The following is a 13,111-nucleotide window of genomic DNA, read 5'->3' as shown; positions in this document are numbered from 1 at the left end:
ATGACATGAAATTTATATTGTTTTTTGCACATAAAAAGAGTATGCATCATCTACATTAAAAAAAAATAATTTAACGAAAAAAAAAAAAAATTTTTTTGCCATGTCGCACGCGACAAACTTTCAAAAATTCTTAAAAATGAAGTTGTGCTTATATTCATCCAAATTTTATTTTATTATATTTGGTAGCAAAATATGTGTTTGGACACAATTTTCCATGCTCAATGGACAAAAACTTTAGATGCACTCATAACAAATGCTGTTTTTCACTGTCGCACGCGACAAAAATAGAAGCTGATTAGCTGAAAAGAAATTTACCGTTATTAGCTATTGCATCATTTCTTTTATATATTTTGTATATTCCTTGGATATTAAACAAGATATTAAACTAAGGGTATCAATGCATACTGACTCCCTTTAAGGAAATGAATCAAAACAAAACTTTCAGTAGAAATCTTCAAAACAGAACTTTTGCTCATCTTCGACTTTGCATTAAAATTTTTCAAAATGTGTTATGAGTAAATGGAAAAATCGTTTATATTAGTTAAATGTAATATTTTCCCTATACACAAATGTGAAGAAAACATGCTTTTATAGAGTTTGAATTTTTTGGCGCCGGTTGCACTTTCTAGAGAATTGCCCATATATTTATTTATTTTATTCAAGCTCATATACATTCATGTAATAAAGAGTACTATTATATTAAATTTTAATATGAAATTTACTGACTACTCATTATTTAAAGCTCCAAACATTTTATCAAATACTCCTTAAATAAACCTAATTTACTTTGCCCAAAAAATACTCTTTGATTATTGCGCAATTTTGATGAATTTCTTTCAGATACAATAAAAGTTATGCAGCAACGAACAAATATAAAAAAGGTATCAGTTTTGTTGATTACAAAATTGCTGCTTGTTAATTTCTAAACAGCTTTCATGTTCGTTTCCTTTTACGCTCTTATTTTTTCTTTTGTGCTCCCCTTCAACACTTGCTTTGTATTTTCTTATTCTCCCATCGTTGCTTTGGCAAGCGGGAAAAAAACAACTTTTTCTTTTCGGTTTTTTAATAAGCTGACTGTGTTACATCAAAAATCAAGGCAATTTCTTTTTTTAGGCGTATTCAAAATTAAATTTTCACCGACTGCATGGGAAGGAGGAAAGAAGAAAGCTGGAAAAACATTGCTATACAAGTCCAGTGTCTTGGCTGTTTTTCTTCGCGTTTTCTTCCTTTTTTTATGTTGACTGACTTTAATGAAATTAGATTGATTTTTATGCTGACGTCCGGCTTCGGCACTCGCGCCACTCTCCATTCTGGACTTCACATTTTTACGGCTACTTATTCATCAAGTTGAGCGACTGACTATATAATTTAATTTTTGTGTGTAGTAAAAATAAATTTTTGATAGATGCGTTGCGTTCGGGCAGCTGCTGCTGCTGCTGCTGCTACTGTTGCTTCGCTTTCAGTTTTTACGACTCTGGACGCCAGGTGGAAAGCTCGAGGAGCTGTTTGCTTGATATTTACGACATATTTTCGTTTTGCGGCTTCAGCGAGCGAGCGCTGAAAGGTATGCTACAACTTTATGGCGAACAGCTGGCAAAAAGCGTTGCATACGCTTAGGCGCAATACTCAACACACTTTAGTATGTAGGTGTGTGTGTGTGTTTGTGTTTGTGTGTGGGTGTGTAAGCAGTCTCTCTTGCTCTCTCAGCGCAAATTAAAGTCAGGCACAGTTAACACTTGACAAAATTATTAAACTTTATTAACCTCTTACGCTGTCTGCATTGCCAGGACCATAAATTTTGCCAGCCACTGTAAAGACAAAGGGCCACATATGTATGTGTGTGTGTGTGTGTGTTGGGGCACTGCAGCCAATTGGTAAACGCGCCAGCCACTTGTAAATTATGGCCACAGTCGACAGTCGACAGTCGACAACGGCAACGTTGACTTTGACTTGGGGCAGCAGCTGAACTAGGTCCAAGGCACAAGGACAGCTTCACCTCCCTTGGAGGGAGAGGTGGAACGTGGAACAAGGGATATTCACTCGCTACTTTAAGATGTTTGGCCCTTTGCAATGGATTTGCACTCGGGATTGAGATTGCGAATCCTCTGTGTGCATTTGCTCACCAATTGCAGCTGAGTGCGTTTTAAGTTGCGACTATTCGATTCTATTATCTGTGGGCGAAGTATTTCAAAGGGCAAGTAGATATGGTCGATATCAAATTCAAGTCGATAGCGATAGCGATAACTTGTTCATTTTGAAGTTCGATTGGTTGACAACTTAAGTATTCCTATCGAAATTCATTCGATGTACTATTAAAGAAATTTGAACGCGGATTTTACATATTTCTTTTTATATTTAGTTATTGTTTTTTATGAATTCTGAAAACAAGAAGGATCATGATTAATATTAATATTATTAATAATAATAATAATAATAATAATAATAATAATAATAATAATAATAATAAGAATAATAATAATAATAATAATAATAATAATAATAATAATAATAATAATAATAATAATAATAATAATAATAATAATAATAATAATAATAATAATAATAATAATAATAATAATAATAATATAATAATAATAATAATAATAATAATAATAATAATAATAATAATAATAATAATAATAATAATAATAATAATAATAATATATAATAATAATAATAATAATAATATATAATAATAATAATAATAATAATAATAATAATAATAATATATAATAATAATATATATATATATATATATATATATATATATATATATATATATATATATATATATATATATATATATATATATATATATATATATATAATAATACGATTAATTTATTTATGTTCCCCACCTTTAAAGATCTACTCAATATTTTATTGATATTGTCGTTGCTGGCACTGTCTTTTGTCGTCTTCACACACACACACATACACCCACTCACACACTCGCATCTAGACAGAGACACATGCGTTTTATTTTGTCTCGTTGCATTTGTCTGTGTGTGAAATTTGTGCCATAAATTTGCACATTACACGAAAAGTTAACACGAATTACTGTTGTAAGTGCGCAAAAATTACAATTGTGCAGCAGCCCACGGGGTCGCATACACACAGCAGAAAAACTCGTAGACAGACAGAGATAGACAGAGAGAGGGAGAGAGAGAGAGGGAGACAGAAATAAAAGGGAACGCCTGCTGTGTATTGAATGACCATAAATTTGGTGAATTTAAGCGCAAAGCCGGTGACAAATATGTGAAAGTTGCATGAAAATTACTTGGGTTTAATGTCTTAAAAAATGCCGAGTTGCAACATTTACAGGTTAAAAGTTCAACAAGGCTAATGGGAAATTTCCATCTCAATAAAACATTAATTTTTATTCATAAAAAGTAGAATTGTGATTTCAAATTGATCTATTATTTCAAGCAATATATAAATTCAAATTTAAAGAAATTTAAGTTCTCAGAACATTTTTAGAGATATGTTAACTAATAAGTGGAGATTGCATTGACTGATTTTGCTTGTGCAAAATTAAAAAATATTAAAGATTACATTAAAATAATATGCATATAAATATATTAAAATTTCTAAAGGACATTTTGACCATGATAAAATATACACAAAAGAACAGTTGCTTAAACCACAAAACCGTAAAATATATTGAAAGAAAAAATAAAAAAATAAAAAAAGAAACATAATAAAAAAATAAATAGTATATATTCCATTGCAATCTCTTTTATTCTCAACAAACTCTTAAACTAAATGTGCTTTGTCAATAAAAATGCTCTCCAAATATTCTGAAAATTTCCTGAGTTTCTTTCAGATACACTAAAAGTTAAGCAGCTAAGATAAACAAAATATCTAAAAATATCAAAACATATAGATTGGTTTATTTATATTTTAAGGACATTACTTTGTATAGGAAAGGATTCACTTAGTACTACTTGTATATATATAAATGTATATAAATGTTGCATACATATGCACATATATGTATACGTATATATGTATGTATGTATGTATGTTATATCATATACATATAAAGCTTGATTGCTTGATAGACAGTCAGCCACATCAAGTGCAATCGACTACTTTTACTAAAAATGCAATTTTATTTGTGCTTCAATTGCATGTCTTTCTCCAATATAGTTTGTATATTGGACAATAATTGGATTGGATGCGAAATGCAAGCAGAAAAGTTATTAAAGCATATGCTGGCGCCATCTGTCGTCTGTGTGTATTTTGGTATTGTGTTCTCTCTCTTTAATGCATTTCGAATCTTGAATTTGGTTTCCTTTTTATTTTTGTTGCCTACACACAAATAAACAGGCTTCGCAATGTGCGTATGTGTGAGTGTGAGTGTGAGTGTGTACACACTAGTGGCTACCCGACTAATGGGTTTGTGTTGAAATTAACATGCATAATAATGTTAGCACTGTGAATGGGAATGGGAAAGAGAATGCGGAAAGAAGAGGGCGAAAAAGAGTAGGAGAAGGAAAAAGAGAGAGAGAAAGAGGAGTGTGTGATGAAGTGTGGCGAGTGAATCTCTTTTTGAACATTGCAGTGCAATGCATTTGTCATTTTGTGGTCACTTTGTGGCATCCAAAATGCATTTAGCTCGATTGCAAATCGCTTTTGGTGCCACTCTTCTATCTGACACCCTCTATCTCCCTCTCCCTCTCTATCTCCCTCCCGCTTTGACTGCGGCATTTTGTGGACAGTCAAATTGATTGCGAATAGTTAGACAACCATTTTTTGACCAACACTCGCACAATGAAATCCCCTCTAAAAATGGTTGCGCATTATGTATGCACTATGCATCGCAGTGTCCTAATCAATTATCCTCAATGCAAAGCTGTTGCTGCTCTTAAAGCAATTATTCATATTTTTTGTTGATATAAGGCACTTTAAAAATACAAAAAAGTAAAATAAATATTACATATTTATGCGCCAGAAAGAAAGAAAGATCTTTATTCTTTTTATTATTTACTTTAAAAGAAAATAAAATTAACTACTTTTTTGGCAAAGAATTTTTAACACTTATCAAGGAATCAATTACTAGCAACTAACTCAACCAACATGTTACACTTCTACCCAACTGTTGAGTAACCGTTAACCAAAAGCGCTCTAAGCTCTTCTGCTTGACCACACCCACTTAGCAAATCCGCCTTCCACTGCCTAGTCAAACACACAGACATACATTTGACAAAATAGTGTACAAAGAGGCAACGAAGGCTTATCTTTAAGTAAAGATATGATAAAGTGGACAAAACATCAAGGTGTAAAACCAACAACAAAAACCTCAAAAAAATGTCACTGACAATCAGCTATTATCTTATAAGATAGACACGATCAGAAAACTTTTGCTGCGCCAAAGGTCTATTGCACTCTCGCTTGCACTTCCACACCAAAAATATGTCTTTTGCTAATTTGGAGCTATTGTCCGCATTTGGGATATTTGCATTGGTACCTCGCAGCCTTGGGCATTTTAATGTCCCAGGAATATCAGTGTGCGGTAGACGAGCGCGCAGTGCACATATAAGGCGGGATACATATTTGTATTTTAATTCGTGATAATGGCTCAATAATAATCGATTAATCATCTGTTAATGTGTTTTGTGTATTGTGTTTAGACTGCATTTTACCAAATCTTTTTTATTACTTGTGCAAGAGTACGTTAAAATGCATTTTTATTTTACTTTTTTTGTAAAAGCGCCAAAAGTGAGGCGTCGTTGATTTTCGTCTCGCTCTCACACTCTTCTGCTGCTGCTGTTTAATTGTGTTGGTGTTAACGAGTCGTGCATTCTAATTCCGTCTTTCGCTTGCATAGAAAGGAAACGAAAATATTAGAGTCAGTCTTGTAACAGTGTGAAAATGTTACCAAGTATAAGACTTAGTCTTATACCTTTACATATATGTATGTGTGTGTTTTTCTTTTCTTTTTTTTTGTGTTTATTAGTGTAAAAGTTGTTGTATGCAATTGAATTATTAAAAATTCAACGAAAGCATTTAAGAATGTCATGTTCATGTAACTGAGGTGAGTAATTGCAATACATTCAAATTGTGTATATTTGTGTATGTACATTTGTTGTTGCTTTGCGCCTTTAAATACTAAATTGTTTTTACTTTAGTTCGGCAATAGACGAACATATGTTCGGCATCGTAAGATTACACTCGGCTTTTTGTGTTTGCTTTCCTTTTTGTCGTTTGCTCTTTGAGCAATTTAAGCATGCGCTTGAAATTGAGTTTCGTCTGTTCACTTGTTTCTCTTACGCAGCACACGCTTAAGTACTTTTTAAGAGAAACTGAAACTTTTGTACTACTTAAAATTAACTTTATGAATATTGTTTTCTTTCAGTGATGTAAATGTTTATAGGGTATTATTTTAGTCGACAATTCTGTGATTTCGTGCGTTTGCTTATATTTCAAATTAATTTTGATTAATTTTGTTGGCAAATTTAAAAGCGTAGCGTAAAACTTCAGCTGCAGCACAGCAGTTGTGTGTTGTGTGTTGTGTGTTGCAAGTACACACTGCCACGTGAATAGTTTTAGTGGCATGAGTGGGTAACTAAAACAAACTTTTCAATCACCGCCAGAGCCGGCGAGTCAACGTCATTGCCGAGGCATTAAATGAGAAATGTAGCAAAGTAAACAGGGGGCGACTCGCTGCTGGATGTTGTTGCATGCAACGCGCAGCATGCCACATGCTGCCACACTACATACAGCAATGGCAGTCAATCAGCGAGCAGTCAGCGCAAAAAACTACAACAACAACAACAAAATACAAAAATAAATAAAATGCTACAACGTTTAAAAGCAGACGAAGCGTGCAGCAAAAGTCGCAATCGCAGTTCAGAGTCACAGATGGATATGTAGTTGCAACTTGGAGTCGCAGCTGCATTTGTGTGTGTGTTTGTGTGTGTGGCAGACATGTTGGCAACACTTGCCACGACGTCCGTTCTATATTCCTGTTCTGTTCTGTTCTGTTTTTTTTTTTTGTTCGTTTTATTTTCGTTGCCTGCAACACACAGTTGACGAGCAAAGAAGCAGTTGAAAACTGTGTGACAAATACAAATCACTTTAGATTTATTTGATGAAATTGTTTGATGATGTAGAAAAGGATTAACGCCAATGATATTTGTGTAAGGGCATACAAAAAACACTACGCTATATCGAATGTTTGTACAACCTGACAACCCTGGCCAACTGCAAAATTGATTTTAAATTAAGACGAAGACGAAGCATGACAGTAATCAATGATGAATGACCAAGCAACTTGCAACTTGCTACTTGCAACTTGCCAGGGCCAACGATATTGCCAACTGACTTGAGTTTGACTTTATGAAAAGGTCGCACCAAAGTTAAACGCCACACAAAATACTGCAACTTTAAACAGCGACTGGTTAGGTGCAGGGGAATTTATACTATATATTTAAACTATATACTATATTCTATATACTATATACTATATACTATATACTATATACTATATAATATACTATATACTATATACTATATACTATATACTATATACTATATAATATACTATATACTATATACTAATATACTGCTGTTCTTAGGTTAGACGCAAACTTACTTGCGTTCAATTTATTTAATATTTATTATTTTAATGAGAATTAAAATGTAGTTCATATGCAAAAACATTTGGTATATTATGATAACTTAAATATAATATTCAAATGATTATTCACATTTAACAAAATTGTGTTTTTCAAACATTTTCTTAATATTTATTGTTTTAATATGAAATGAAGTAAAGTTCAAAAACATTTGGTATTTCATGATGATTTAAATATATTATTCCAATGATTATTTACATTTAACAAAGTTGGCTTATTGAAACATTTTCTAATATTTACGGTTTTAATGCGAAATGAAATTAAGTTCATATGCAATTATATGCAATTATTTATTTATTTATTAAATATAATATTCAAATTATTATTCACATTTAACAATATTGTGTTTTTCAAACATTTTCCTAAAACTATTCAAAATATGGTACTAACAATTTTTGTTGGCACTTAGCAATCTTAATTTTCTTTAAGAAAAGTATTTTTTTTGTAATTTAAATTTTTAGTTGGTGCTAATATTTGATTCAATACAATCAAAAAATAATAATTTCAGTAATAAGTATTGTCTCCGTTGTTAGTAATAATTTCATATTCCCGATCCTTCATAGAATGATACAATAAATCTATAAAGTTCAGGGAAATCACACTCCAAGCACATTTCAAGATTCAATTAATGTTTCTTTATCTTATTGTTTTGGTTTCCCCTTTCGCCAGTCCAAACAAGTTCAAATACGTTAAAATCTGGAGAATATGTCCTCAGATTAATGTTCTGACTGGAAATAAACAACTTTATTACATAATGAATAAGAACATTGTCTTGTGGGCAAATTTAAATAAATAATAAATAAAACAAATAATTTAATTACTTGGTGCAAAGAGAAAACATATTTTGGAAATACGAAATCTAATAATGTTTTGAAGCGATTATCGAAATAAAAATCCCAATTCTCATATCAGTAAAATTTATGCAATTTTTTAAAGAGTTTCTAATTGGCTCTTATAAATAATATTATTCATGTCAGCAAATCATATGCATTAATTAAGTTTTTCTTCAAAACTAACTATCTTAATACATATAAATTTTTTAGCTGCAAAAAGCTGCAAAAGTAAAGCGTCGTTTATTTTCGTCTCGCTCTCACACACGTAATTTAATTTAAATTAATCAGTACTTAATTGCAAAATGTGTATTTGAATAAATTAATTTTCTTTTCATTTTATTTCATTAGTTTCATTTAATTTTAGAATTAATATAATCAATTCATATTATTTATTAGAATAATAATCGCATTTTATTTATTATTTCTAAGGCACATCAGTCAATTAATTATTGAAAGTGACATTTGATATATTTACAGTACATTTAAAATGTCATATTCATTTTCTTTTCTTTCTTCTGCTCCTCTCTCTGCTTCTTCCTTTGCTTCTCCCTCTGCTTCTCCATTTGCTTACCCCTTTGCTTCTCTCTTTACGCCTTCCTCTGCACCCTTTTGTTCAAGTACTGTTTTTTCTCTTTTTTCAACCTTAACATTCTTTAACTTCAAAATGGCGGCAGCTTAATTTAAATTAATCAGTTCTTAATTGCAAAATGTGCAATTGAATTAATTTTCATTTAATTTTATTTCATTTTTATTATCTTTATTTCTTAGTGAAGTAGAAATAATATATATTTATATTATTTATTAGAATTATAATTGCATTTTATTTATTATTTCTAAGGCACATCAGTCATTAATAAATCAAAGCGACATTTGATATATTTACAGTACATTTAAAATGTCATGTTTTCTTTTGACTCAGTGCCTCCCTCTGCTCCTCCCTCTGCTCCTTCTTCTGCTCCTCCTTCCGCTTCTCCCTTTGCTTCTCCCTTTGCGCCTTCCTCTGCACCCTTTTGCCCCTCAAGTAATGATTTTTCTCCTTTTTCAACCTTCACATTCTTTAACTTCAAAATGGCAGCAGCTTGCTCGCTCTTCTTCAGGTTCTCGCCATAGATGCGGCACACTTCGATGTGGAGCAAACACTTTCTGCAAATATTGCCACCCTGAACCATCGCCAATTGGGAGCTGGCCTGAGGAGCGTCCGGAGCATGAGCCTTCTTGTAGGCAGCCATCATTCGGGCATCGCTGCCCTTTGGCTCCTCATAGGGCACGCGATAGGGACGCATCGATGCCCAGATATCCTTACTGGCGCCATAATTGGAGTTTGAATCCTATACGATGTTGGGATTTGAGATGGTATGGTAAAGCACAATTCAAGTTAAGAAACTTACGCTAGAACGTTTCGACATTTTTGCACAAATGAAAATGAAAATAAAAATTGGGAGAAAATGAAAAAAGATGCTTAACACTTGACGATAATGCTCCGAATGACTCTTAAATATTTGACAGTAGAACAAGGAAAAAGAGAAATGTCAAACATACTTGCCACAAACAATCGCTAATGACACAACACTATCGATTCCGATAGTTGATACATTCACTCCGTGTACAACAGCGTTAAGGCAGCGTTTGAGAAACACATTGAAAAACACAAAAAAAAACAAGAAAAAATTCGAGAATAAGACTGAGTCTTATACTTGGTAATTGAATTATTTAACATGAAATTTGAAATTGAAGCTATTTACCTTAAATCGAGATATTAATAGTTAACTTTCCTGCCAAAGTTTTTAGTAAAAATAATATGATTGTTGAGCCACTAAGTTTTTTTAGTAGCTTTGTTTGCACGTCTATTGTTTATAAATAAAACACGCGAATTTCAAATTCAATTGTTTATTAAATGGCAGATATGTACGTATATGTAACCACCACTTTAGATTGTTTGGCTGTAACTTGAGTAGATACCAAGCTTCACCACCGACACGATTACAAGCAATTACAATTCAAGAGTCCAAGCTAGAGTAAAAGGCAATTAGCCGATCGAACTGCAAGCGATCGCTAACAGAGAGCAGACACTGTCACAGCAATGATCGAATATCCATTCTTAGTGTATTTTGTGAAAGTCTATTTTATGTTTAGTTAAACTTTTAGTTAAACTTGGTTTGCATGTCATTGTGTTTGTCTTACTTTTAAGATGTGAAATGCTTTAAAATTAGCTTGCAGATGTGTGTTTACTAGTAAAAAGATCAAAGCAGTTAAAAGTGAGCCTTTGCCAGAAAATAATGTTTGATAATATGTATAAATATGAAAATATCTTCCATTCCTTCTTAATATATTACTTGTATGTATGTATATAAATCAAAAAATCTTAATAAATTACATTAAACAAATATGATTTTTTAATTTTGTATCGATTGTTCCTATGGGAGCTATAGGATATAGCCGTTCGATATGTTCAATTTTTGTTGTTATATGTTTAGAAAAATTTCTATATAATTGTTATAAATTTCAGCACACTATGGCCATTATAAGTATTTTTGGAAAATATTACCAACTATAAGACTAAGTCTTATTCTCGAATTTTTTCTTGTTTTTTGGTGTTTTTCAAACGCTGCCTTAACGCTGTTGTACACGGAGTGAATGTATCAACTATCGGAATCGATAGTGTTGTGTCATTAGCGATTGTTTGTGGCAAGTATGTTTGACATTTCTCTTTTTCCTTGTTCTACTGTCAAATATTTAAGAGTCATTGAGAGCATTATCGTCAAGTGTTAAGCATCTTTTTTCATTTTCTCCCAATTTTTATTTTCATTTTCATTTGTGCAAAAATGTCGAAACGTTCTAGCGTAAGTTTCTTAACTTGAATTGTGCTTTACCATACCATCTCAAATCCCAACATCGTATAGGATTCAAACTCCAATTATGGCGCCAGTAAGGATATCTGGGCATCGATGCGTCCCTATCGCGTGCCCTATGAGGAGCCAAAGGGCAGCGATGCCCGAATGATGGCTGCCTACAAGAAGGCTCATGCTCCGGACGCTCCTCAGGCCAGCTCCCAATTGGCGATGGTTCGGGGTGGCAATATTTGCAGAAAGTGTTTGCTCCACATCGAAGTGTGCCGCATCTATGGCGAGAACCTGAAGAAGAGCGAGCAAGCTGCTGCCATTTTGAAGTTAAAGAATGTGAAGGTTGAAAAAGGAGAAAAATCAGTACTTGAGGGGCAAAAGGGTGCAGAGGAAGGCGCAAAGGGAGAAGCAAAGGGAGAAGCGGAAGGAGGAGCAGAAGAAGGAGCAGAGGGAGGAGCAGAGGGAGGCACTGAGTCAAAAGAAAACATGACATTTTAAATGTACTGTAAATATATCAAATGTCGCTTTGATTTATTAATGACTGATGTGCCTTAGAAATAATAAATAAAATGCAATTATTATTCTAATAAATAATATAAATTGATATTATTTCTACTTCACTAAGAAATAAAGATAATAAAAATGAAATAAAATTAAATGAAAATAAAGTAATTCAATTGCACATTTTGCAATTAAGAACTGATTAATTTAAATTAATTAAATGTGTTTTTAATTATAATAATAAATATATACATATATATATAATATAATAAAATACATATTAAATAATATGTAATTTAAGGTATTAAAAAAAATCCAATAATATTGATAATACAAATATAGATTGTATAATTTTTGTTGAAATATTCCTAGGCAAATATAACATTATACTATATTTAGTATTTAAGGTATTAATGAATTTAACTTCTACGTTCACACTATTTTTGTTCCTCTCCGTTCTCTCTTCTCTTTCTTGTTTCTCAAAGTGTAAGCTCGTGCTGTGCTGTTCTAAATAAATAAAATAAACACATAAATTAAAAAAATAAATATTCAATTCTGCGTCATTCACTTCAACGTGTTTTCCAATAAGTATTGATTAATTACAATTAATTAAATGTTTTTTTAATATAATATTATAAAAATACAGTGGGGAGAAAAAGTGAATACATGTTTGCATATTGCGCATTTGGATGCGAATAAAATAGAAATTATAGTAGTAAAGCAAACACAATAATTTTTTTTAACTTGTTCTATTGTACATTTACAGTTCGAATAGCAGAACACAAAAAAATAATGTAAAGAAACAAATTCACTTCAATTTTCTTATCCACCAAAAAAACTGTATTATTTCAAATTTACAATAACATTAATATGTAGTCCTTTTTATGACATTTTAATTTGATTGGGAATGAGGTTCCATTCATTTGTCTCTTCACAATTGACCATCAATTTTCAACTGGATTGATTTAAAAAAACAATTGTATACATTATAGACTTTTTAAATCTAAATAAATTTGATTTGTTTGATATTATTAATCTCTTTAATTTGAAAATCTTTAAAAGATTCTCTTGAATTAATTTTCCAATTTAAAATATTAATTGAAAAATAATAATAATGCTGTACATTTTAGACTTTTTAAGTTCAAATTTTGTTAAACTAAATTCAAATTGTTCGATATTATTAATCGCTTAAATTTAAGAAGAAATCTTTTGAATTTAATTCCCAACATAAAATATAAATATATAAATAAATAATAATAATTTGATACATTTTAGACTCTTTAAATTGAATTGA

At 31.4% G+C, this 13,111-nt stretch overlaps 2 protein-coding genes across 2 annotated transcripts; one reads left to right on the top strand and one right to left on the bottom strand.

Moving 5' to 3' along the window:
- Nucleotides 1-9,284: 9,284 nt before the first annotated feature.
- LOC133848265 (uncharacterized) lies at nt 9,285-9,975 on the bottom strand. The gene is made up of 2 exons (XM_062283760.1): nt 9,865-9,975; nt 9,285-9,804 (listed from the first exon to the last, which is right to left on the bottom strand). Exons 1-2 carry the CDS (start codon nt 9,880-9,882, stop codon nt 9,367-9,369), a joined length of 456 nt encoding a protein of 151 aa, XP_062139744.1. The 5' UTR covers nt 9,883-9,975; the 3' UTR covers nt 9,285-9,366.
- Nucleotides 9,976-11,164: 1,189 nt separating this feature from the next.
- Nucleotides 11,165-11,895, top strand: LOC133848255 (uncharacterized). The gene is made up of 2 exons (XM_062283747.1): nt 11,165-11,316; nt 11,377-11,895. The coding sequence occupies exons 1-2, from the start codon at nt 11,299-11,301 to the stop codon at nt 11,812-11,814; spliced, it is 456 nt and encodes a 151-aa protein (XP_062139731.1). The 5' UTR covers nt 11,165-11,298; the 3' UTR covers nt 11,815-11,895.
- Nucleotides 11,896-13,111: the final 1,216 nt, after the last annotated feature.

Source organism: Drosophila sulfurigaster, chromosome X (assembly GCF_023558435.1).
Source record: "Drosophila sulfurigaster albostrigata strain 15112-1811.04 chromosome X, ASM2355843v2, whole genome shotgun sequence".
In the NCBI taxonomy this organism is placed as follows: Eukaryota; Metazoa; Arthropoda; class Insecta; order Diptera; family Drosophilidae; genus Drosophila; species Drosophila sulfurigaster.
This window is presented reverse-complemented; position numbering and strand designations above follow the sequence as displayed.